General features: G+C 38.6%; 1 protein-coding gene across 2 annotated transcripts; it reads right to left on the bottom strand.

Moving 5' to 3' along the window:
* Nucleotides 1-1,522: 1,522 nt before the first annotated feature.
* LOC106095397 (nuclear receptor coactivator 6) lies at nucleotides 1,523-21,081 on the bottom strand. Of its 2 annotated transcripts, none has more exons than XM_059364232.1 (5): nucleotides 19,845-21,081; nucleotides 15,784-15,967; nucleotides 8,356-15,711; nucleotides 6,003-6,593; nucleotides 1,523-1,612 (listed from the first exon to the last, which is right to left on the bottom strand). In XM_059364232.1, exons 1-5 carry the CDS (start codon nucleotides 19,857-19,859, stop codon nucleotides 1,551-1,553), a joined length of 8,208 nt encoding a protein of 2,735 aa, XP_059220215.1. In that variant the 5' UTR covers nucleotides 19,860-21,081; the 3' UTR covers nucleotides 1,523-1,550. The 2 variants fall into 2 exon arrangements, with proteins under 2 accessions (XP_059220215.1, XP_059220216.1); XM_059364233.1 differs by lacking the exon at nucleotides 19,845-21,081 and adding an exon at nucleotides 19,226-19,235.
* Between the last annotated feature and the right edge of the window lie 5,228 nt (nucleotides 21,082-26,309).

Here is a 26,309-nt window from a genome sequence, read left to right as displayed (position 1 = left end):
AAATTAAAAAAATATATATTGGGGGTTCAAACTTTAATTATTTTTTTTTTTTTATTTTTTATCTATTCCATTTAGATAAAAACCAAGTAGGGGTGGTTTCTTGTTCCGAAGATGATTTTGAGGTGCGGTAGCCCACAAAAAGAGAACTTGTTTTTGACAACATAAATGTAAACAACGTGAAACTCTCATCTTCGAAGCATTAAAGATTATTCTTTTTTCTGCTATTGATAAAAAATTGACTAGAAAAATATATGAAAATATAACGAAAAAAGGTAAATCGGACAAAAAAATCATAGTAGAGAAAAGTAGACATTGAAGAAGGTTTTGCATTTGAGGGGTAGAATATCGTTTTTCCCACTATGGGCCAAGCGACAAGCCACCAGAGGCCAAGGTTTTGTTGGTGATTAGAGATAATAAATATTGTATTAAATATATCGCGGTTTTATATATTATTGAAATATATTTACAATGCTATGACTATTGCGTTTAATGACATTTAAGGCTGTTTGTGTCTCATCATCGTCGTCCTCATCATCATCATCGACTTCAACATCATCGCCGTTGTCGTTGACATTAACGGCGGTGGTGGTAGTGGTCACAGAAGCAGATACCGTGGCTGTTGAATTGAATGCCTGCGTTTGCATTGCATTTCTTGCAAGCTCTAGATTATTCACATTATGATAATCATGATGACCACCACTTTGGATAAAGTGCATATTCTTGGATATACAACTACTGCTGCTGGTGGCCGCCACCAACTCCGCCGTTGCCAATGCCGTTGCGGTGGTTGCTGTTCTTGGTACATGTTCATTTAACTCTGAATCAAAACTAAAGTCCATATGTTCAAAATGAACCATATTAAGTAAATCATCATTAGCTAATTGACCGCTGACGCCGCCACCGCCACTATTCGAACTACCACTACAGCTACTAGTGTTTATATTGCTATACATACTATCCAGTATGGTTGTGGAGGAGGTAGCCATTGGTGATGTTGTATAATTACACTTATTTACCTTAAACAGTTGATCGAGTTGGTTAGATGTTGTTGTTGTTGTTGCTGTTATAGCTTCACTTATAACCATTGATGGTGATAGCTCGGCTTCGGCATCAACATCATCATCATTTAAGATATTATTTAGGCAAATATTGAATTCATCGAAATCGACAAAGTTAGCTTGATGCTCGGGCAACAACAAGTTGGCCGCTTCTGCAGCTGCCATTTCATTGGCTAGTGACATTAACTCTTCGGGTTCATCTGCTTCACTATCGCCAATTTCATGATATGAGGATTTAACGTCGGCATAATTTTCAACGTTACCAACATCATCATCATCACCATCATTATCCTCAATAAGCACCAACTTTTCCAACGTTTTGTCTTCCTGTTGACTTTCTAAACATTGATTATCCTGCGCCTCGGCGGTCATTTGCATGATTCGACTAAAATTTTTATCTCGAGAATGTTCTTCTGCTTCCTCTTCATCATCTTGAAAAATGTATATCTCGAATTTATCCTCAGTTTGTAAAGCCGAGGCGCAAGACAATGGTCACTTATAGTCTCTGGATCCTCTTCTTCGGCGGCCTTCGGTAATCAAAGATTCTCCAATAACTGAAAATAAAGATGTTAAACGTAAAAGAAGTGTTTAGTTATTTTATACGCGTTTTGCGAAACAGAGAAACATTTATTATACGTAATAAATAGGGGTACAAATAGAAAATCGGGGTTTTCATGACATTTACACGTACGGGAATAAATTTAAACTGACAAAATCAAGGCCAAAACAAGATCTATTCTGAGTTCTGTTAAAGTATAAAAGTAACATGAAACTTCATTTTACACGGGTGGTGGTAAAAGAGCTATTTTGTCTAATAATTGTGCTTCTTTTTGGCAACACTGGTTTAAACAGCTAAGAAACGTCTCGTGTTTTGTTTCACTGTCAAACATTTTTCAGTTTGGTCTATAATTTAACCATGAATTGTTTAAAATTTAACCACTACAAGAGATACCAATGCATCCAGAAAAATTCGCAATTTGGTGTGGTTTATGGGCTGGTGGCATCATTGGACCGTACTTCTTCAAAGATGATGCTAATCGTAACGTAACTGTGAATGGTGAGTAGATGATATCTAACTTTTTTTGACCAAAATGCAAGAGCTTGACTTGCATGACCTGTGGTTTCAACAATAGACTTATTGAGGAGCGAGTTTGGTAAACATAACGTTTGGGACCGGTAAATTGGCCGCCTCGATCGTGCGTTTTAACGCCTTTAGACTATTTTTGTGTTTTTGTGGGGCTATGTTAAAGCTCTTGTCTTGTCTGCAAAAAAGGCCCGCTTCAATTGACTCATTGGATAACAACATTGAAGCATTTCTTCGTGAGATACCGGCCGAAATGGGGGATGGATGGACGCCACCGTAGCGCAGAGGTTAGCATGTCCGCCTATGACGCTGAACGCCTGTGTTCAAATCCTGGCGAGACCATCAGAAAATTTTTTTTTTCAGCACTGGTTTTCCCTGGCAACATTTGTGAGGTGCTATGCCATGTAAAATTTCTCACCAAAAAGGTGTCGCACTGCGGCACGCCGTTCGGACTCGGCTATAAAAAGGAGGCCCCTTATCATTGAGCTTAAACTTGAATCGGACTGCACTCATTGATATGTGAGAAGTTTGCCCCTGTTCCTTAGTGGAATGTTCATGGGCAAAATTTGTATTTATCGGCCGAAATGTTGTAAAGAGAATGCCAAAATTGGACTAAGCGGATGGACCATTTGAGGAGCAGTCAAATCTCGAGATCGGTTTATTTAGAATATATTACAAAGTTTAGACCACTTACTCCAGTTACAGTCTTAAGAGCGCTTGTGGCAAATTTCTTCAGTTACACAAATGGGTTGAGATTTTTTCTGATACTACTAAGGGCAACATGCAAGTTTCGGCGCCTGCTCTAAACCAAATTAAACGTTACCTATATTCCATTAAGCTATATGATCATATTTCTCAACATGTGCAACGTTTTTAATTTGCTCATTTTGGTATTATATTGACTTACGCTCACTACTACTATTTCGAAATGTTTTAAATCATCAAACTCCATCTTTTTGAAAATTAAATAAAATTGAACCCGATAAATTCAAGGAATCGCATAAACATCTAGGTACACGGCTTTTCACTATCTACAGAAAACATTTTTCAGCGGTGGGTATCCCCTCTTAATGCTGGCGACATTTGTGAGGTACTATGCCGTGTAAAAACTTCTCCCCAAACAGGTATCGCACTGCAGCACGCCGTTCGGGCTCCGCTATAAAAGGTGGCCCCTTATCATTGTGCTTAACTTGTAAAACTCATAGATATGAGAAAAGTTTACCCCTATTCGTTAGTGAAATGTTCATGGGGAAATAAAAAAAAATACGGAAAACAATATTGAGAAATTGAATTTATACCCCATCAACAACAACGGCCCTAAATTGAATCTTGGCAATGGCAAGAGCAATATTGACAACCTCCATACAATTGAAAGAAAGCCCATTGTCGGAAAAGGGTAAGGAATTGAACTCAAGCATGTCGACTGAACTTGATAAAGCATTACGCACGATAAAACTATTCACCTCATCTAAGTTCCCACTATACAAGAATTCATCGTCGCCGCCACACTCGGGCTCTCGAAAAACACGCCACAGTCCATCTGAACTAAGCCCATTAAATATTTCCGTCTTTTACTCCGAATAACGTACTTATCTTTGTTTCTATATCGACAATATATTTTCCATTTTTCAGAAGTTTTATGGTAATCAGAATATTTTAGGTTGCGCAGGGATCGAAAAAAACAAAGTTATTAGAGCTCGCCATTCATCCCCAGTATTCCTAATTGCCTTCCTAACAATAGGTACATATGAAAACAGTGACGATATTAACGCACACTTTGCATTAACATCCAAAGAAAATCCAAAGCTGCGAATATAAGTGCATTGCAGGAAATATCAGTGCATTGAACTTGAGCCGATAGCTGCCTTCGCAACCTCTGATAGAGTATAGTACAGAAATCTTATATTAAAGATATCCACTTTTGTTGGAGGCCACCGTGGCGCAGAAGTTGGCATGTTTGTCCATGACATCGAACGCTTAGGCTTAAACCCCGGTCAAAATCAAAAAATTATTCCGTTGGTTATTTCATTACTAACCCTGGCGACATTTGTGAGTTATTTAGACACCTTCTTCTCTTCCAAATGTTATAACTTTAATCGGACTGTACACATTGATATGAGAAAAGTTTCCAAAATTACTTCCTAATATCCCTATTTACTACACAGGAAAGAATAAAAACCGGTTTCAATCACGAAATTAATTGATCCAATTAATATTTAAATTGAAACGGCAAATTTTTTTGAAAAATCTGGATAAACAGATGTCTACCTCCTGGAAAATGAACTTGAGGTGTGTTGTTTGGCAAAAGTTCGTGGGCAATCCTTTCAAAAATCGGTTGTGGGGTGCCCTATAGATTTGTTGTTGTCGTAGCTGTGTGTTGTTCACTGAGATGGCAGCCCTTGGCCGCTTATGGGTCGGGTTAATATGGTAAATAGAAACGGCTGCCATGGGTTCGCTACAGATCTGAAATGTGGGATGTTTGGATCTTTGAAATCTCCTTCCATTTATATCGTAGAGCACGATATGTAATATAGTGTTTCAGTAAAATATATAAAAATTTTTCGATTCAATTAAAAAATGATTGAATCAATAAAATTTTTATTGAAGAAGATAGCATTTTCAATCACATCTTTTATTTGTATTTTTCAGATTCATCAAAAAATTAATTAGATCAATGAATTTTTTACTCGAAAATTGCGAACGTTTCAGCAACAAAAAAATCATATTTATTTATTTTATTTTTATTTATGATTGAATCACGTAATTTTTTAATTCAAAACGCATTTATTTTTATCTAAATTTCGTTAATATTCCAAAGGGGGATAAAACTTTTAATTGAAAATTTTAGGCGATTTATTTTCTGTGTGTGTTTAATTCTCTATTTCTAGACATTCTATATAAGTAATGTTTATCGTTTTTGAAAAAAAAATTAAATTTATAAAAATCAATTATGGAAGATTCCAACTGTCACCATCTACTATGACGCAAAGTTGTTCCTATCATATTTTGAAGAACGAAATAATTAAATAAATGGTTGATATGGAAAATGGGAATATTAGTAATTACAGGATTTCTTTACCTGAAACTCTGTATACATGTATGGGCCTTCGCTATAGAAAATTTCTTATTTGAAAAAAATTTTAACTCTATTAAGCTAATTAAATTTTTTCAAATAAGAGATTGTTAGTATTGGGTTGCCCAAAAAGTAAAAGCGGATTTTTTAAAAGAAAGTAAATGCATTTTTAATAAAACTTAGAATGAACTTTAATCAAATATACTTTTTTACACTTTTTTCTAAAGCAAGCTAAAAGTAACAGCTGATAACTGACAGAAGAAAGAATGCAATTACAGAGTCACAAGCTGTGAAAAAATTTGTCAACGCCGACTATATGAAAAATCCGCAATTACTTTTTGGGCAACCCAATACAATCACAATCTACTATGTAGTTTTGATAAAAACAAACAACGGTCAGGTTTGGAGTCTAATCAATTCTTTAACCGATGACAGCAAACCCCTGTCATTCATATACCTTCGACCATAGAATTAGTATTCGAGAATTTTAAGACAAAAGGCGGTTTATGGCTGAAATTGGTAACCTCACGATAGAATATGAACTATATTTTTTTATTGTCGTGACACATTCACTTCTTTGCGTCACATCAGAATGTTTTAAGTTAAAAGCTATAAATTAAAAATTATACTGGACAATACAGTATTTTGGACGATGTTTTTTTTTTTGTATTATTAAGAAATTAATAATATATAACCTAATGACCCCAAATGCTCGTGTATATTTCACACACACATACAATATGAATGAATGATTTCCAATTTTATTACTATGCTTTGTAATACCTACCAGCACTACGAGTTTTTCGTCGAGCTTCCGCTTCAGAATTTGGCAGCACAGTTGCTGCCTTTGATGTTCCTGTTGTTTTTGCTGCGCCCTCATTATTATTTTGGGTGGCAGCAGCATTCACATTGCTAGCGTTACTACCCCTAGAATAAATCATTTTATTTGCGGCCGCTGATGCTCTTACACTACGACGTGTACCAATTTTTTCGTTATCACTTGGACTATTGCCACTGGCTGTGGTGCTGCTGGGCGGTTGTGGAGCTGCTGCTGTTGTATGATTTGTTGTTGTGGCATTTGAGGTGGCCGATGCCGTTGTCGACATTGCCCCCTGTGTAGAGCCTCGTGTGGCATGTGTTGAATTTGTGGTTGTTGTTGTTATTGTTGATGCTGATGCTGCTGCTGAGGTAACGCTATTAGTGTTATTGCTACTGCCTGCCACAGATGTCGCTGCTGATGTTGTTGTATTAATATTAGTAGATTGACCAGCATTTCCATTATTTTGGTGCGCGGCATTTTTGAGGCCCTTTAGAGAATTAGTGGTACTGTCGCTATTGCTGCCACCAGTGGAGCTCACTGCTGTACTGTTTGAGGCTTCTGAAATTTATGATGATAAAAAGAAATACAATATATAGTTTCTGAATGGAATAGCCCTATATTAGTGTCCCAAAAAAACGAACAAATTTTTTGAAAAGCATACCTATATTTTGATCCTAATAAGGAAATTACGAAATATTATGGCTATCGGTTAACGATAACCCGTGCCGCCAGTGCTTTCTTAATAATCTCGTTGAGTATTTTAAGTCCTAGCTTGAAATTTGTAAACTAAGTATACATGTATACCGTAGCGCAGAGGTTAGCATGTCCGCCTATGACGCTGAACGCCTGGGTTCGAATCCTGGTGAGACCATCAAAAAAAATTTTCAATGGTGGTTATCTCCTACTAATGCAGCCAAAATTTGTGAGGTACTATGCCATGTAAAACTTCTCTCCAAAGAGGTATCGCACTACGGCACGCCGTTCGGACTCGGCTATTAAAAGGAGGCCCCTTATCATTGAACCAAAAACTTGAATCGGACTTAACTCATTGATATGTGAGAAGTTTGCCCCTGTTCCTTAGTGGAATGTTCATGGGCAATTTGCAAGTATACATGTATATGGAATTTTTTTCAAAACCACAAACTGTTTCCTGCACCACAACTGTGGCTGTGATAAAATGTATAGTTCGACGATTTTCTGGTGATTCGGCTTAGCCAAGTCCGTCTGTTCGCATATCCTTTCTGTGCTGATAGTCCGTCTCTCGTTTTTTTTTTATTAAAGGTAGAGATCGCATTGGTTATCCAACCATCATGAAAATTGGCTACATTATTTCTTCAACCCGAAATCCAAATCTGAACCGATGTTTACCAAAATTGAGAACGTTTGTCTTTGGGCTAAAAAAGTTACATGCAAATTTTCGTAATGTTTGGATGACAAATGCGATTTCCACCTTAGTTACAAAAAAAAGCGACAGACAGACTATCAGCACAGAAAGGAAATGCGGACAGATGGCTAAGCCGAATCAGCAGGAATTTCTGGGTCGAACTGCATATTTTATCACAGCCACAGTAGTGGTGCAGGGTACAATTTGTAAATGTTGATTTTTTAAGAGCTATAGGAAAGTTTTTCAATTTCAGAAAAATGCATGGAATCTTTACGAAAGTATGGTCCATATAATTTAATGTTTGAAGATTATTTAAAAAAAAAAAAACAAAAAAAGGTGGATGTCATATCACGGTAGCGCTCACCATTCACAGTTACGTTACGGTTCGCATCACCTTTGCAGAAATACAGTTCAATGTTGCCACCAGCCCATAAAACGCACCAAACAGTGACTTTTCTGAATGCATTGGTAGCTCTTGCAATGCTACTGGCTGATCTTCACGACAATTCTGCTAACTTGCGTATCCATTAAGCCGAAAATAAGCTTCGTCGCTCAATGAGAGAGGCGCGCGGATAACTTTCTCAACAGAGCACACATTTTGATAAAACAGGCCTGAGCTGTTTAAACCAGTGTTGCCAAAAAGATAATTGCTAAAAAATCAACCTTTAGTTCTGTAATAAATGCCATATAAATTTTTACTAGGTTTACCAATTTCATGCTAGAACTAAAATACTCAATAAGATTCCTTAGAAAGCACTATATGCAACTTTGGACGTCGTGGCGGCACGGATGATCGTAAACCGATCGCCATAATATTTCGTATGTTGCTTATTGGGACCAAAAGGAAAAAAATGGATGTTATGCGTAATTCTATTTGCAAATAATTCTCCTTTCTAGTACGGGACATTCTACGCTATATTGGTGGATAATACTCACTATTGTGTTGCTGATGAGAACGACTGTTACGTGTAATCTTTTCCGCCGTGTTGCTCTCAACCGAAAGGGGGTTGGTTGTGGCATTAGTGGTTGATGTAATAGTATGTTGGTTGTTAGTTGATGAGTTAATAGCTGTTTCATTGCTGCCAGCAGCTGCTGCTTTCGAACTTCTTACTTTCCCAGCAACCTCAATAAGGGGTTCATCGGAGTCGGATGACTCCTCTGCCTTTTTGGCTCCTCCAACACCAGTTGCAGAATTCTTTGTACTATTGTCATCATCGGATTTCTTATTAGCTTCGCTTGTGTTCTGAGTAGAACTGTTGGCAGCACAGCTGCCACTTGTACTGCCGCTGCGAGCACGTTTTGAATCCGTTTCACCTACACTAGCAGCATTACCGCCACTCTCTGATTCCAGCCTCTTGCGTTTATTAGCATTGTGATGCTGTTGTTGTTGAACGATGGTGACAGATGATGCAGGTGAAGAATTCGAAGGTGGCGTAGGATTTGTTGAAGTGTTAGTAGATGATGATGACGATGTGTTTGTCTGCTGATTGATCTTTGGGCTAACAGCTACTCGTTCGTGTATGGAGGATTTGGTAGCCATGAGATGTTTGTTCTTTGTGGCATTTTGAAGGGTAGTCGAGGCAACAGAAACCTCTAAAGATGGACTAGATTTAGCAGTGTCCATAGGACTCCCTAGCCTACTGCTAGCTCTAGTTCTAATACGTGGGGAGTCTACATCTGTATGAGTTGGAATTTCTATGGATATTGGTGTCAAATTAATGGTTAGCTCTGATTTTGCAGATGACTCCTCCTTTGTCTCCAGTGCATTGGCAGTAGCCTTTGCTGTTTCTCCTCCACCCTCTGCTGGTGTTGTTGTGTCATCCAGCTTAACACAAGACTCTGAGGTATTTTTCTCTCCAAGCGACAACACCACCACTTTATCGTAATTGTTGTTGTGGTTTATTTCAGCCTTAGGTGATAGTTCCTCTTTTAAAATTTGTTTACTTTTAGAGTCATTATTTTGGGGTTTGTTTAGATTTGATGAATCTTCTTTTACTGAGACTTCCTCCCTGACCTTCTCCCTAGCGTCACTGTCTCTTTTTTCCTTCTCTCTGAGCTCATTCTCCAATTTTTCTTTTGCTGCCTTTTCTCCAGCCTCATGTTCTTCTATTATGCTGGCTGTTAGGTTTTTTATTAAATCATCTTCGTCATCATCATCATCATGGATCTGATGATGATGATGGTGGTGATATCCATCCTTTTTTACGTGATCTTCAAAGAGAATTGTTCGATCGCCATTTACCTTAGTGGGATCGTTTAATTTGCCATCATTGGAGGAGCTTAGCAAGTGGTCATCTTCAGTGAAGCCCTCCATTTTGGCCAGTTCTTTTTCAATCTCATCATCGGCTAGATGCAATTGAGTAATATCCTCATTCGTCTTTGGTATTTCAACAGAGGTCACTTTAGTCGCCATCAATTGCGCTGGTAACTTTTCTGAAGGCATCTGGGGCTGTAGGGATTGTGGACTACATGAGGTCAGTTGATGCGGTGACTTTTCGGACAAAGCGTCCATAGACTCAATTCCGCTATCCTCGCCGCCAGTGCTATTAGCGTGTGCTGGAGTGCCACCTCCTGTGCTGGCGGGTGAGTTTCTTAACGTTGTAACAAGGGATGCTGATGAACTGTAACTCATATTATTAATACTTCCGCTTCCACTAACAGTTGTTGTTACCGCTGCAGTAGTATTGGCATTTACATTTGAATTGTTGGTATTATTCTGATTGGGTGTGGTTGCTTTCTCTCCAGCGACTGCATTGGTAATTTTTTCCTTAGCATTTACTGCTGACCCAGATGAAATGTCCAATTTTGCAGTTTGCGAAGCTGTTGTTGTATTTGTGGCATTGGTGTTGGCATTGGCATTAACGGAGGTGGATATTACTTGCGTAGGTTTTATTGTTGTTGATGTTCCTTGTATTACGGTTGTGGTCGTCGCCGATCCAGTTGAAGGTGAACCCGTCGTCGTTGAGGCTGCCGTCGTCGTCGCCGTCGCCGTATTAGTTGCTACAGGTTCATTGGATTTCACCAAGACATGTTCTATTACCTTTCCCGAGGCATCTTTGCGTTCGACCTTAGTTATTTCAACCCTCTTCAAGGTAGTAGCACTCGGTAACATTGTTACCGCTGCGGCAATCATTTGCTGTTGAGTCTGTTTCTCTGCTAGAGCGGCTAATTGTTGTTGCTGCTGTTGCTTCTGTAACTGCAATTGTTGCACCGCCGTAATATACGACGGTGGTTTATGGTTTTTTGTTATAGGCTTTCCTTGAATTGGTGTAATCGTGGCTGTCGTCTTAAGATTATGTTTAATTTGCAAATTACCCGACGACACTCCTCCACTCAAGCCACTCGCAGCGTTTGGATTCGTAATGGTACTCAAGGTAATGCTATTCGGCAGAGACGTAATTTTGGCCAATTGCTGCTGAGTTGAAGGCTGCAATAACTGTTGCGGTGGTAAATGGGTCACAGTACCAATGTTGCTGGAGCCAAGGCCTTGACAATCCATTAGTGTTTGCGATTTATTGCTAGTTGGGGACTCCAAGCTTTGCATTGCACTTATGGTGAGACCATTTTTTCCTGATAACAAAGCCGCAGCAGAATTTCCGCTAACAACTTGTTGGGCTTGATGCTGAGTTGCCAAGGAAACTTTGCCCTGCATGTCGTTAGATGTTGGCGAAGCACCATTCATTTGTTGAGTTTTTAAAACATGCTGTACAATTTTTGCCTGCTTTGCATCGGGCACATTCGTCGTGTCATCTGTGGAGGGCATTTGAGTAGCATCATTTGCTAAAGGAACCACTGCTGCTGCAGAAGCCGTTGTGTTATGTGCTCGTTTCAGCTGGGATTTCGTTTTGTTTTCCAGTGAATCCATACTGCTGCCATCCGTGGTGGCATTATTTGCATTTTGGGCTTTCTTGCGCTCCTTGCGAGAATTTTTAATAACAATGGAATTTTTGCCCCCGCGTAGGCTTATATGCAAAGGCGGAACTCTTGGCTCCTCAGTAGGGGTGGTGGTAGTGGAGCTATTGGAGGGTATCGAACTGTTTGTTGTATTTACACCGGCTGATGATTGAGGAAAAGTATTTTCCTGCAGATGTGTTGTCGATTGATGATGAATTTGATACTGAGGTGGCGGGTTTGAAGATGGCTGATTTTGCGATGTCATTTGCTGCAACTGATGATGATGTTGCTGCTGCTGGTGTTGCTGCTGAGAATTGCTAAAATTCAGATTTTGCTGAACATGAGCAGATGACATTTGCTGTTGCTGTTGTTGTTGTTGCTGTTGTAAAGTACTGTTCGATAAAAGTTGAGCATTGAGTTGAGACTGTTGCTGTTGAACAGCATCATTGCCAAAGGAATTATCCACTTTATAAGCCGGTGGTGCCGGCTCTGATTTGCCCAATTTCAGACGCAACTTTATTTTCTCGGTCGCTCCAATATTTGGCAGTGTCGCTGAAGAAGGCCCACTGCTAACGTTTTCAGCGTTTAGCATCGATTGGCCCGTTTTTGAAGGAGCGTTATGATTCGATACTACCGTATTGACGTTAGTGTTTGCAATTGTTGTACTAATGGCGCTTTTCTGCTGGGCTTGGACTGATACTCCGGCGGCTTTTGATTTACTGCCAGCCTTAGCCCTTTCCTTTTTAGGCTTTGGAGTGCTTGCATTCGCTTCTTTACTCTTCTTTTCACGTACACCCTGCTGCAGTTTATCTCTAAGTAAATTGTTTTTCGATTTTTTACTAGCACTTGGCGCACTGCCAGCCATCATTGCACCAACCGAAGGAGAGGAAGATGCCGATCTTGGCGAGCCCATATCACCTGGTTTATTGCACGTGGAACTGCTGGACACAGGCCCACCACCGCCAGCCGAAGAAGTGACAGCAGTTTTCGCTTTTTTGCTTTTCTGTGACTTATTCGATATTAACGAGTCCCTCGAACGTTCTGTGTCCGAGCCGGCGCCGAGATGGAGAGGGGTTCCGCTGTTATTATGGTCCAGTGCAGATAGTTTCGAAATTGCTGTACTACATGAATTAGAATTTGAATCTTCGGAAAAATGCGATGAATTGGGTAAGAGGTCATAAATGCTGCTGTTGGCGCTGTTATTTGATGTAAAAGTTGTATTCATTGAGGAATTATTAGCTGCTAGACCATGTGGTGTTAATTGGGTCTCCTGTTCCGCCTCTGTTTCACTATCATCGCTTGGACTAGGCTCCAATTCGCCTGTTAGAGGATTAATAAGAAATTGTTTTTGTTGCGACTGAGGTCTTGTACTAGAGGAGCTATTAAAAGTAGATGCAGGAGCGTTCGAAGAGGATGAGGAGGATAAATTGTTGAAGCTGGTTAAATGTTGCTGCTGCTGAATCATAAATTGGCGCTGAAGTTGTTGTTGCTGCTGTTGTTGTTGCTGACTTGCATTCATAAGAAATTGTTGCTGAGGCACTGGATTTTGGTTTATTGATTGTTGTTGTTGCTGCTGTTGTTGCATTTGTTGTTGTTGAAGCCGTTGTTGAAGTATATGTTGTGATTGTTGCTGCTGCTGCTGCTGTTGCGGTTGTGATTGTTGCTGCTGCTGTTGCGGTTGTGGTTGTGGTTGCATTGGTCTTTGCTGTTGTGTTTGAAGTTGCATAGGCTGCTGCATTATTTGCTGCTGGACATGCTGCTGCTGGTTTTGTTGTTGCGGTTGCTGCACCGCTATTGGCTGCGATTGTTGCATTTGCTCCATTGCCAAAGTTACATTTGGGGGTATTTGCTCATCCCCTGCTAATAGAGAAGTTGCAGCAGCCGCCGTTTCATCTATATCCATACCCTCTATCAAATCCAAATCTAGGTCTTTCGCATCTTGCAACAAAGACTCCAGCTCATTCTTATCATCCAAACTTAATGACGAATCAATATCACAGCTTAATGTAGGCAAAAGAGCATCCAAATCGTTTGTCGTTAACGCATCCAGACCCGTTAGAGAAATTAATTGTTCCGTCAATTCGTCCACATTATTGGGGTCTATAGAAGACGCGTCCACCACACTGTTAGTGCCACAAACCGCTGTTGTTGATTGACCCGCATTAACATTACCCATGAGGTCTGTGGACTTAGAAGGTGCAGCACCTGGTAAAGAGTTTGCAATATTTGAAATAATTTGTTGTTCTTGCTGTTGCGTTTGCTGCTGTTGCAAGTTGTACTGCATCTGGTATCGGGTGAACTCTTGAAAACTACTCTTGGTTGCAGAGTCCATGGGCTTGTTCAGAGCAGCCGGCCATCTGGATACTGAGGCAGAACCTGCTGTCACTTGATTATAATCGGGTGGTGGAGGTATACTAACATTCGCAGCGGATGTAGCAGACGGTGAAGAAGGTACAATGTGAGTTGTGGGGGTGGGAGGAGCAGCATTTGCATTATGCGCCAACGCCGGCGAAGGTGACGGTGGTGGCAACAATTGTTGTGAAATTTGTGACACATTGTGTGGAGATTGGGCGGGTGTTGTCGAAGGAGATGGTATTTGTTGCTGTTGTGGATGAGATGAATGTGGTGTCATATGAGGACTATGCATCGAATGGTGACTGGACGCGGGCGAATGTGCTGTCACAGGTGACATATTACCCGCATTAACGGACATATATTGTTGTTGTTGTTGCTGTTGTCCCGGTGTTATGCCCATTAAGCGTTGCTGCTGCAAAGGTGATTGTGGCGTTTGCTGCGACAAATTTCCAACACGTACTTGTCTCATCTGCTGCTGCTGTTGTTGTTGCTGCGCCAATAACATGGAGTTAGTTCCCATAGTTTGCTGCATGATTTGTTGCTGCGGCGAATGTTGTTGCATAAAGCGTTGCTGTGGTATACCACTCGCAGCAGCCTGCATCTGTTGTTGGCGCTGTAACTGCTGCTGACGCAATAAGGCTGCTTGTTGCGGTGACATCTGCTGCTGCTGTTGGAAACGTTGTTGTTGTTGCTGGGCATACATGCTACTGCTTGGACTTACCATAACCTGCTGTGGTCCTTGTTGAATGTTCCGTATGTTATTTGAAGCAGTGGGCGAAGAAGGCACATTTAACACATTATCTGGAGTTCCCGGAGCAGCCAACATATGTTGTTGTGGCTGAACTTGCTGCTGCTGAGCCATCATGTAATCCATACCTGGTGTAGCAGTTCTCATGGGTGAATTCATGATATGTTGCTGTGGACTGTTCATGGCAGCCATCATTGGCGACTGCTGCTGCTGGTGCAACAATGATTGTTGCTGTTGTTGTGGTGATGTCATTGGTGATTGCTTCATGTTGTTCCCTTGTTGCGAAGACATGGAATTACTATCGTTTTGCAGCAAATTCACCAAAAGCGGCGATGACATTGCAATATTATTCCCATTATTACCACCTGCACCAACTGTCGGCATTCCATTAGGTGCAGCTCCTGTGTTAGATGAGGCCACAACACGAGAATGTAAATAACTTGGAGCTGGTTTTGCCATTTGACCACCTGCAACAGGAGAATTCGGAGAATTAATATTTCCCACTCCCGGATATGGAGGAGGAGGTGGCTGCAAGAATTGTGATTTGCCTGTGGAGCCAATTGTGGTGGTAATCATTTCACCGCTGTGTGGATTTTTTATGACCTTAAGGGCAACATTAGGTGGTGGTCCCAAAGAACCCATCAGTTGTTGTTGTGTTATACCCGAGGCAACAGATGGTTTTCCACCGGATAGGGGTATGCCACCTGGTGTTTGTACCGATTGTCCGGGAGTATTTAAGGCGTTATCACGTCCCTGTAAAACTCGAGCTTGGCGCATACTTTCAAACGGAAACTCTCTGGAGCCGTTTCCAAAACTTCCCGACCCCACTGGCAATGGAGGCACGGGAACTTTGCCATCCATTGGACACACTGTGTTTGGTGACTTGAAAACACCTTGTTGCTGTGGCTGCTGGCCTACAGCGGCCCCATAAGCGCCCTGCTGTTGTTGTTTAACTGCAGCATTACTCGTACTGGGTCCACCGAGCATAATATTTCTACGCTGCTGCAGCATTTGTTGTTGCTGCAGTGACATTGTTTCGCATGTTCCCATGTTTTTGCCAAATCCAATCTGGCCTGGCCCAACATTAGCCCGCTGTTGCTGTTGTAGCAATGAGGCGGGGGTTTGTTGTGACACCTGTACAAATGCGCCACTTGTACCTGCAGTAGCAGAGCCAGCAATATCACCCACATTGAGTAGCTGCGATAGATCACCAATATCAGCATCGCCTCCGCCCCCACCATCAATGCCACTGACAGACGTTCCTGACGCCTCATGACCCAAAACGGATGATATGTCTGAAATACAAATTCATTATATTCGATTATAGTCAATTTTATCAAATGAGAAGATGTGCAGCTTATTTTTACCTGATGTTTTGACATCGACTTGCTGCCCACCAACATTGAGTGATATCACAGAATCCCCTTCTAGTTGAACGGAGCTAATACCGAGAGCCCGTAAAGTTGCATTGCTCTCGGTAGCCAGTTGGCGTAGCCTTTGCGCCGCATCCTTAGGGATTTGCACTGTTATCCGCATGTACGGTTCAAGCTGCTACAATAAATTAATAAACAAAAATCAAATTAAAATTTCGAAAAAAAATTTTGTAATTTTGTAATAAATTGTTTTCACTGTCTAATTTCTCTGTAATTGTATTGAAATTATGAAAACAGTCGATTCTGAAACCCCTTGACATCCGGGAAGATAATCTGCATCTTTCAAAGACTAGATTAGAATCCTGGTGAGAATACCAGGATACGTTTTCAGCGTCGCTCATCCCCTGGCTCTACAAATTGCTTTACCATGTTTTTCAGCTACGTCCCATTCGGATGCGGATAAAAAAAGGTACCTATCATTGAACTACAAATTGAATCGAAAAGCAATTGCTGATAGATAGAAAGTTTAATATTGTTGTTGTTGTAACAGTGTGTTGTACAACCCTTGCCGATGAAGTACTCCATCGGGTCAATCTGGTACGTACAACCGGCTGTCATGGGATTGAAAGTTTCCTATTAGTCGAATAATTTGATGTTCCTGGGAAAACTTTAGCATACCTGCAAGTTGATTACATGCCAAGGATGGATTACATGCCATCGGCCAGAGGCTGCCGCCTCAGAGAAGAAAACGTTGGACCATGGTTCTTTTCGGTGCATTTCCGTTCGTTCTCTGGCTTGACGTCATTGCGGGAGTACAGTCATACTAACTACATTGCAAATTGGTATACTAATGTAGTCGGCAGTGGGTCTTCGAAGACTTCGGTTTCTTCATCGTCAGACTTTTCCCGTATCCCAAAAACTTCTCTCCAAAGAGGTGTTGCACTGCGGCAAGCCGTTCGGACGCGGCTATAAAAAGGCGGACAATGAACTTAGCACTTGAATTGGACAATATTCGTTGATATGTGAAAAGTTTGCCCCTGCCCTTTCTTATTACGAAATAAAATGAATTGAAATTGAATGTTCATGGTCAAATTTATTTTATTTTCTGAATTTTATAATTTAAAACCCTATAAGAGCTTATTCAATTTAGTACCCCACCCCAATTATTTCCTAGCCTGGTCATGAGAATGCATCGTTCTTGAATTTTAATTGCATTTGTTTTTGAAGCAAGATTGATGATTTGATAGAAATAAAGCTGACCAACACCTGCAGCATCCAAAGTTGTCATGGTTACAATGTGCTACGTAAGGATCGCACACGGAATGGAGGCGAGGGACTGGTTTTCTTAATACATAAACCATTATTTATTAATTTATTCAATTCCTGTTGTAATACATTCTATGCAGTATAGACCAATCTCGCCAGCGCCTGGTGTCGCCTATATAAAATATATTTAGGACGTTGTTGGACCGCGAATAACTTGTGTTGTGTCCAGTTGCAGGTGAAATTTGCTACTGCAATATGTGACATATTCAGCAGTTGAAAAAAGGTAGCTGGTAGCATTAGGATTGCAGACATATATCCCATGTCAGCCAGTTGTGCGAACCTGATTGACCGATGGACTCATTCATTATTCAGTTGAGCGACTCCCTAGTAGAGAAATACACAGATACTCTATAATACCTCGTTTGACGCTGAGTTCCAATCCCGGCAAGAACATCAGAAAAAACTTCCAGTGATTATCCTCCCTCCTAATGCTGACGACATTTGTGAGGTATTTATATCAGGTATTCAGCACTATAAGCTTCTCTACTAAAGTGGTCTCGCTCTGCGACAAGCCATTCGGACTCATTATTATCATTGAGCTTTAACTTGTATCGGACAGCATTCATTGATATTGGGAAGTATCCCCACTATTCCTTAAAGGAATTTTCACTTTCATGAATTGCAATTTTATTTATTTGAACTGAGCACTTTTGCATCAACCGACATAAGATGTCAGATTGGTTCTTCATGGCTATGTGATAGCAAGCTCAACTTACCAGTTTGGTTTCACGACCTGGGATAACTATAAGCACCACATGGGTTGGAATTTTGATATCCGATTTGTGTTGTGCTCATCGTTATAGGTGGGAAGCTCAGCTAAGAGTAAACGGGCGCGTCCAAATGTTGCGGATAGTGGAAAGGTAAGATACAATTGCAGTCGGGGGTTCTAATGGAGACTCTCAGTGAATGGCCGGGCGGAATCCTGGCTCTTGCTTTAATATTGAGTGCCTGTGATACTCGATATGAGAAAGCGAATTATGCAAATATGTGGTAACAGCACAACAAACAGTATGGGGTTCACTGATTCGGTTTAAATTAAAAGCTTTGGTCTGTCGCCACAAAAATATCGTAAATATTGTAAAAATTTTTGTTTTTAATTGCAGACTACTATTACAACTTAGGTTATGTTAGGTTAGGTTGAAAAGGTGCAGATATTAATCTGCCTACAAAATCCTTTATTGTTTTCCATATCACTCCCCTAAGTTGGTTCATGCCTGGTATCCCCACCTAAGTACCGGTGTCTGTTAACCGCGAAAGCTGGGCAATGACATAGGAAATGCTCTAATGTCTCATCATCTTCCTCACATGCCCTACACATGCCATCACTTGCCGCACAGATTTTGCATCAGTTAGCTCGTAGTCCTATGTGTCCCGTTATGACACCAAAAGCTATACTGACCTCCTTCTTACTTCCTTTCAGTAATAGCTTCGTCCTCTCACGATCCGGATCACCACAACGTAACATATTGTTGTTATTGCTGTAGCCACATACTTACATGTGGGGGTGGCGATCATTGGCAAGCTCATGTGTTAGAGAGAGTTCATTCCGGTCTATGGACTCGATCGCAGAAGTCCTTGGCTAGTATTGTAGTATTCCTGAATAGTGAACCTTATCTACGTTTTATTGTCGTGGTTTGTCAATACTTCTAACCGCTTATTCTACTCTCAATGTAAAACAACAAACCAGCTATTCCCCGACAATGTACTTTTGTAAAAAGCTAAAATAACCAACTTAACCGGAACTGCATACTTAATTTAACCAATCTGCATAGCCATTGTTAAATTGTACATTTCACTGCCCACAGCACCTAATGACACTTGCAACTGTAATATCCCTTTTCCAAATTTATTTTACTACAATTTGTCAAGATATTAACACATTTAAACATTTATTTATTATTTCTAATTTGTATTCCTTATTTTGGGTCTATGCATTTATCGAGTATCTCAATATGCTGCCATGGATCATTTTCCACTGCATGGGTTAAAAGCAAAAGTCCGCCTTAAATCTTGATTAATACTTATACGGTAACATTGTTTTCTTCAAAAAGTATGGCAATACCATTTTGAAAGTAACGAGTTGTGGAAAATTAATTGTACATGCAATAACCATATCGAAAAAATCTCCACTTCTTCTGCATAGTAGTTTGATGCAATAAACAATTCAACCTTTTGTACGAAGATACATTTATTTTTGTTTTTGCATTTATTACTATAATTATATTTTAATTCCTTTTCTGTGCTTCATGGGAAACAAGTAATTTTGCATTCGAACGAGTAACCAGCATTCCAATACATTATATATAAACAAATGCAGTGTGCTAGAAAGGGAAAACTATAGACTCACGTTTGGTTGGAAATTTTGCATTGGAAATACAATAATTGTGTATAATGGATATTGCGTTAATAACTTTTTCTGTCTACACCACAAGCAATGCACTATTAATTAGAGCACAAATTTCATTTAAATTTGCAAAACAATGCGTTTTCCTTCTTTAATTTTGTATTAAATAATTGGCCGCCATTTTGACAAACTCGTCGCACGAGTGAAAATCGTCGAGTAGCGAGTGAAAACTTGATTGAAAATAAACTAAAACCAGGGTTGCCAAATTCCATTTAACCACTACGAAAAACACTTATCGGATTCTTTCTGGTAAATAGGAATTTGCTAAAAAAAAATCAAACATTTCTTCACCAATTTCTTCTCACCTATACAAGCCAAACCTTACCTGTTTAAGTTGCATATCATCACACGACGACAATCACGCTTGACGGGGATCTTTCTGCGTTGTTTTGATGATTGTTTTAAAAATTTTTGTTGATGTTTTCTAGCGCCTATATTTACTAATTATACAATTAGTAGATAACGCTAAAAAATTTTCTTTCCCTCCAATATATTGTATACATTCGCAATTGATTGCGTTCACTTTGAATCCAACAAGTTTTTTGGGTGGGAGAATTTTCTCAGAGAATACCCAAAAATCTAGATTTTGAATCTATGACCACAACTTTGCCATTTTCGCATTGAAACGTCATTCGAAACAACACTTTGAAGTGGCAACAATGAAAAAAATTCTACGCGAAGTTTTACTTTTAATGTACACATTTGTTTATTATTTGGACTTTTCCGTCCTCACGTTATTTTTCACTTTCCTCTTTGTCACTAAAAACAATATGTATGGCAACTCTTCGTAGAGGTGGATTGCTTGCAGGTTATTTTATTTTAAGCTGTTTTCCCCCACTTATGTTTGTTTTTTTCTTATTAAATACAATAAAAACAATAAACGATCATTGGGCAACTGGCTAGTCATATATCACGTTACCACATACTAATAATTTGCCCAGCACTTGCCACAAATATTTTTTGTAGATAGAGTGGCTGGTGTTAGTGGCGACGGTAACACTGTTTTCTCTATCACTTCTTTCTCCTTTTCTTATTTTTTCTTTTGGGCGAACTTTTGTTTCACTAAATGATGATGCTTTGATGTAATTCTTTTGGATTTCAGGATTTTATGTCTATGCAAAATAGACACGGGTACAGCATGATTTTTTCATCGTCGTTTTTGGTTATTTCTGTTTTTACATCTGTTGTTATTTCGACGGTTTCTATGTTTAAAGGAGGCCCAATACAACCGAGAAGCTTATTGCTTATTTGGAGATCAAGCTGCTACCAAATATTCACAGGCGTAAAAAACGAACCACGAACCATACGAACTTTTTTCTTCACTTTTTGTTGTTGTTGCTGGTGTTGTATTGGTAGCAAGGGGCCAGAAAAAAATATGATTGACGACAAAATTTTTCTCTCATAGACCCGACCCGAACTTCAATTGATATTTTTCATGTTTATCTTTGCACTTTTCATAATAATTTCTATCACACACACATAAAAAGAAGTTAAATTGTACAATAAATTAATAAATTGTATTGTATATTCGTATATTCTAGTTGAAAATTGATTGAAAATGTAAAAAAAATTCGTGCTGTATTTCCGACCACGAACAATAACAACCGCCATTTGCATTTGAGTCACTTCCATTCTCCACTCGCCACTCGTCTCTCCAGTTAATCTACACCAGGGATGATTAAAAAAGTACCTAAAAATATTGTAATTGTACTATTACACATCGAATGGTCTGTTCATGTATGTTGGCATTAAATATAAAAATTTTGCATGGTATAGGTATATTTCATGGCTGAATAAAGCCTAGAACTTACTTCGACTTTTCGTCCAAGCATCTGTCAAAATGCATTTTAAAAAATTTCACAAATTTCAATTAATTGCATATGTCATTAATCGCACCAATTAACTCTGCTTCAGTGCTGCTGTCTTTGTTGTTGTTTAGCTTTTATTGTGTACTGGGGAAGAATAGAGTTGTCGGCTTTCACATAATTTAAAAGGAATTTTTGCTGCGAATGAAGTCTGTACTAGGCTTGAAAGATGGCAGGATTCACTAATAGAAGGTTAGGTCACATGTAAAAACATAAAGTGGATAGGCCCCATAAACATCATTAAGGATGTCAAATCTGACGATTGAAAATGTCATCATATAGGAGAAAACGTCAGGATTCACTGAATAAGGTTAAGCCAAGCGATCAGCCGATATACTTTTTTTTTAATATTTGGCAGTACTTGGCATTGAGGATGTCAACTTGTTCTCTTTTTACATTCATTCTTTGTTTACGTTTTCTCCTATATGATGACATTTTCAATCGTCAGATTTGACATCCTTAATGATGTTTATGGGGCCTATCCACTTTGTGTTTTGCATGTGACCTAACCTTCTATTAGTGAATCCTGAGAAAACGTAAACAAAGAATGAATGTAAAAAGAGAACAAGTTGACATCCTCAATGCCAAGTACTGTCAAATATTAAAAAAAAGTATATCGGCTGATCGCTTGGCTTAACCTTATTCAGTGAATCCTGGAAAGATGGCATAGTGCATTAAAAGTGAGCGTTATTAGTACTACAACAAAAATCAACCCCCAATGAAACTACCTTGATTATCAAATGCCATAAATTCAAAATGGTTTTATAAATAAACTTTGTTTTAAAACTTATCTTTTTCATATGTGTTTTATATTTATATTTTCATCATTATAAAACTGTTTTGTTGCTTATGTGAGAGATGTCGGATTCAATAAAACAACGTTTTAAGATTAAGAAAAAATCACAGCTGTGTTAAAAAGCATTTGACATTTAGTGTTATTGCAAAGTCAAAACAAAAATTAAAGACTTGTGCTCAGCTGTTCGAATGACCTCACCGCTATGCACTTATTAGAAGTGCATCCTGAAAATGAGGTTAGGTCGCTTGATGAAAACATAAAATGGAAAGGTACTATGAACATTAAGGATGTCAAAATCTGATTAAAAATGACACAAATAGGAACGTAAACAAAGAATAAATTTAAAAAGATAACAAGTTGATATCCTCTGTGGCAAATACTATCAAAAATTAAAAGAATTGTTTGTCGGCTGATCGCTTGACACAACCTTATTCAGTGAATTCTGGCATCCTGGGTATATTTGTACATGTTAACATATTGAAGACTTTTATGGTTTTATGTGCAATGCACAATGAGGTTTATTCAGATGTTCTGCAAAGCCATTTAGCAATGTATATCTAAGTGTGATAATAACTGATAAATTCTAATTTGTGTGCAAATTAAATATGGTTTATGACGGTTCAATCGATAAAATTTTTGTGAATTTCATAAAATCCAGGATTGACTAATAGAAGATTAGGTCACTTGGGAAAACATAAAGTGGATAGGTCCCATGAACATCATTTATGATGTCAAATCACTGAAAACGTCATTAGATAAAAGAAAACGTAAATAAAGAATTAATGTAAAAAGAGAACAAGTTGACATCCTCATTGCCAAATACTATCAAAAATTAAACAAAAATGTATCTCGGCTGATCGCTTGGCTTTACATTATTTATAAATGATAAAAGTCAGATATCGACCAATGATGAATTGTAGCATTCGATAGTAGCAATAGGCTGTATGGGATGGTGCTCTATCCGGCTTTACACGTGTACAACTCTCAAAATCCATATAAAAAATTGTAAACAAAAAATGTGTGAAAAATTAAAATTTATTTTTTAGTCTAAACCTAGTACTGACATCGACTTTTCGCCCGAACAACTGTCAAAACGCATTATAAAAAAATGATGACGAAGAAAATGCGAACACATTCCGTAGAACTGGTACTGAATTCTATAAGCAAACTAGCAGTGACATGGCCATGGCGAAACAATTAAAGATGGTCTCGTTCGTGCAACAACCACAGATCATATGGTGCATTCCGCCATCCTACCATCAAGCCGATCGAAGTTTTGCCAACACACACAAAGAAATTTGTGTGGGTGTGTGTAAACGTGTGCGTACATGAGCAGAGAATATGCGAGAAAGAAGATAACAACAAAGAGAATGCAAACAAAAATCTGACATTTTAATACCGTTAAACCTGGCCGTCAGTTAGCGTAAGGCCACCTTTTTAAATCCGCCTTGTGTGACATATTAATTTGTATATCTAAATGGCAACATTTTGACCAAAGAAACCCAAACAAAATCAAATGTGTTTAAATCATAAAGATGTGAAAACAATTTAATTTGGGATTGTTTCATTCTGACAACAACAACAGCTGACTTCTTTATGTTTTTGTCGGAAGGAATAGAGCACCGTTCTAAGCAAAAAAAAAAAAAAAAACAATAGTGCTATTTTGAAGTGATTTTCACTTCAAAGGCTCTATTACACGGCATATATGTCTTATAACATGCCAAATTAAGCACATGTTGAGTTTTACATGTCGTGTGATACAAACGGAATTAACATATGAAAATCACTTTTCAAAATAGCACATGCAATTTTTTTGGAATAGAGCGTGCTCTATTCCTTCTGACAAAAACATAAAAAATCAGCTGTTTTTTGCAACCCCAAATTAAATTGGGGTTAACAATTATTACGGATAAAAAAAACAGATTTTGCTCAATCTTTTAGGTTATATCATAGGAAAATAACATACAGGTGCGATAGTAAAAATGATAAATCGTATATAATTGGCTATTTTGACAAACATTTTCAATTACATGTGAATACAAAAAGTGGCATGTCATACGACATCTACATGTCGCGTAATAGTGTGCCCACATGCGTTCTTTGGGTTGAGTTATATACCATGCGCCTTTTGTTTCAAACGAATTTCTACAATTCAGCTAATTTATATCATTTCCAAAGTTAATTTCATTGAAAATTTTTAATATTATGGAGAAAACAAAAAGTGCTGATAAAAAACGTGTTTTGGTATGGAAACAAAAACATTTAATTGCTGCCAAACTCCGCTCAAGCAACAATTAAAAATTTCTACAACAATTTCGAAAGCAGAGTAGAATACCAACCCTTAGTTTCAATCGTATCACACTTTGTGTCTAGGTAGATTTAAGTAGGTAACGTCATAAGCCCAGTTGATAAAATTTTTCAATTTTAGAGTTGTACAAACTACTCTCTTACGTCAAATGGTTTGTTTAGATTTTAAAGTTTGTTCAACATTGTGAATTTTTACCCCATTCCCTCAAGATTGTATCGTTGATCTCGTTGTGTTGGGCTTATGAATTTACATTTTTAAATCTTCCTAGCTATGTCTGCAACTTTAACAATAGCAAAATTAGACTTGTCATAAGACAAGAACATATAGTGTGATGGCACCTTAAGTATTTCATTAGCTTGCCAAATGTTACTCAAAAAGTACAAAATTTGGTACCATCTCATTCCTGTTGTTTGTGGAGACTTCACGATTAAATTTTCAGTATTGGCAACCATGGGAGATAGAGCGAGATAGATATACATATATACCGATTATAGAAAGAAGAGAATTGTAGGTATGTACCAAATCGGGAAAGCAAATGTAAGGTAAGCACGTCATAACCTTATTTGTTGGCAGTGCAAAGATGAAAGGGATAGTTATGGATATCATGCGATAACACACGCCAATAATCCGCCTGTTGCACGATCTAAAAAGTATCCTCGAAAATTTTAAGTTAGGAATTCAGTGCTACTTAAAATATTCTTGTTTTCCATGCCACGACCCTAAGTTGGTTCATGTCTGATATTGTGTCCCCACCTAAGTATTGGTGTCTTTTAGCCGCGAAAGCCGGGCACTGACATAGGAAATGCTCCAACGTCTCGTCATCTTTCTCACAAGCTATCACTTGCCGCACCGATCTTGCATAAGTGAGCTCGTATTCCTATGTGTCCTGTTATGATTGGGGGTATATACATGAAATAATTGCCAGTAGTGTACCGTAAACAGCTATTAAATTTTTTCTCGCGAAGTGCACTTCGCAACGAAAAATGGCGCGAACTAGTTACATACACAAAATCTAGTGCACAATATTTTGTTGTTGGGCAACTGCCACTACCTGTAAACGAATATATCTTGGGTATATATACAAAAATAGAATCAGATAGAAGATATATATGTATACAGGGCTGTTCCGATAACTGCAATCGCAAGAGTTTTTGCGAATTCAACATTCATTTATGTTCCGGTAATTGAAAATCGCAAAACTTTTCCGGTTTCAAATCGGTCAGACTTGCCTCTGCGAATTGACAATAATGCGCTGATTTCATTATAAATATGAAATATTTTTTAAAAATATTACAATGTTTTGATCCATACGTAAATAATTAAATTACAACTAAATAATTCATTTGTATATATTTTTACATTGAATTTTAGCATGATGCACTAATAAGGTGAGGTCATGCGACCAGCTGTGTACATTTTTATTTTTGTTTTGATGTTGCAGTAAATCTAAATGTCAAAAAAGGCTGCGATTTTTTCAAAAATCCATGGCACAATTCAGGATTCACTAATAGAAGGTTAGGTCACATGTAAAAACATAAAGTGGATAGGCCCCATAAACATCATTAAGGATGTCAAATCTGACGATTGAAAATGTCATCATATAGGAGAAAACGTAAACAAAGAATGAATGTAAAAAGAGAACAAGTTGACATCCTCAATGCCAAGTACTGTCAAATATTAAAAAAAAAGTATATCGGCTGATCGCTTGGCTTAACCTTATTCAGTGAATCCTGGGCACAATTAAGAGGTAGGGTATTTAGCACAACAACAAAACTCTACCCCCAAAGAAACTACATTGAGTGGCAAATGCCGTAAATTGAA

Source organism: Stomoxys calcitrans, chromosome 3, assembly GCF_963082655.1.
Source record: "Stomoxys calcitrans chromosome 3, idStoCalc2.1, whole genome shotgun sequence".
In the NCBI taxonomy this organism is placed as follows: domain Eukaryota; kingdom Metazoa; phylum Arthropoda; class Insecta; order Diptera; family Muscidae; genus Stomoxys; species Stomoxys calcitrans.
Note: the sequence above shows the minus strand (reverse complement) of the source record. Positions and strands in the feature narration are given on the sequence as shown.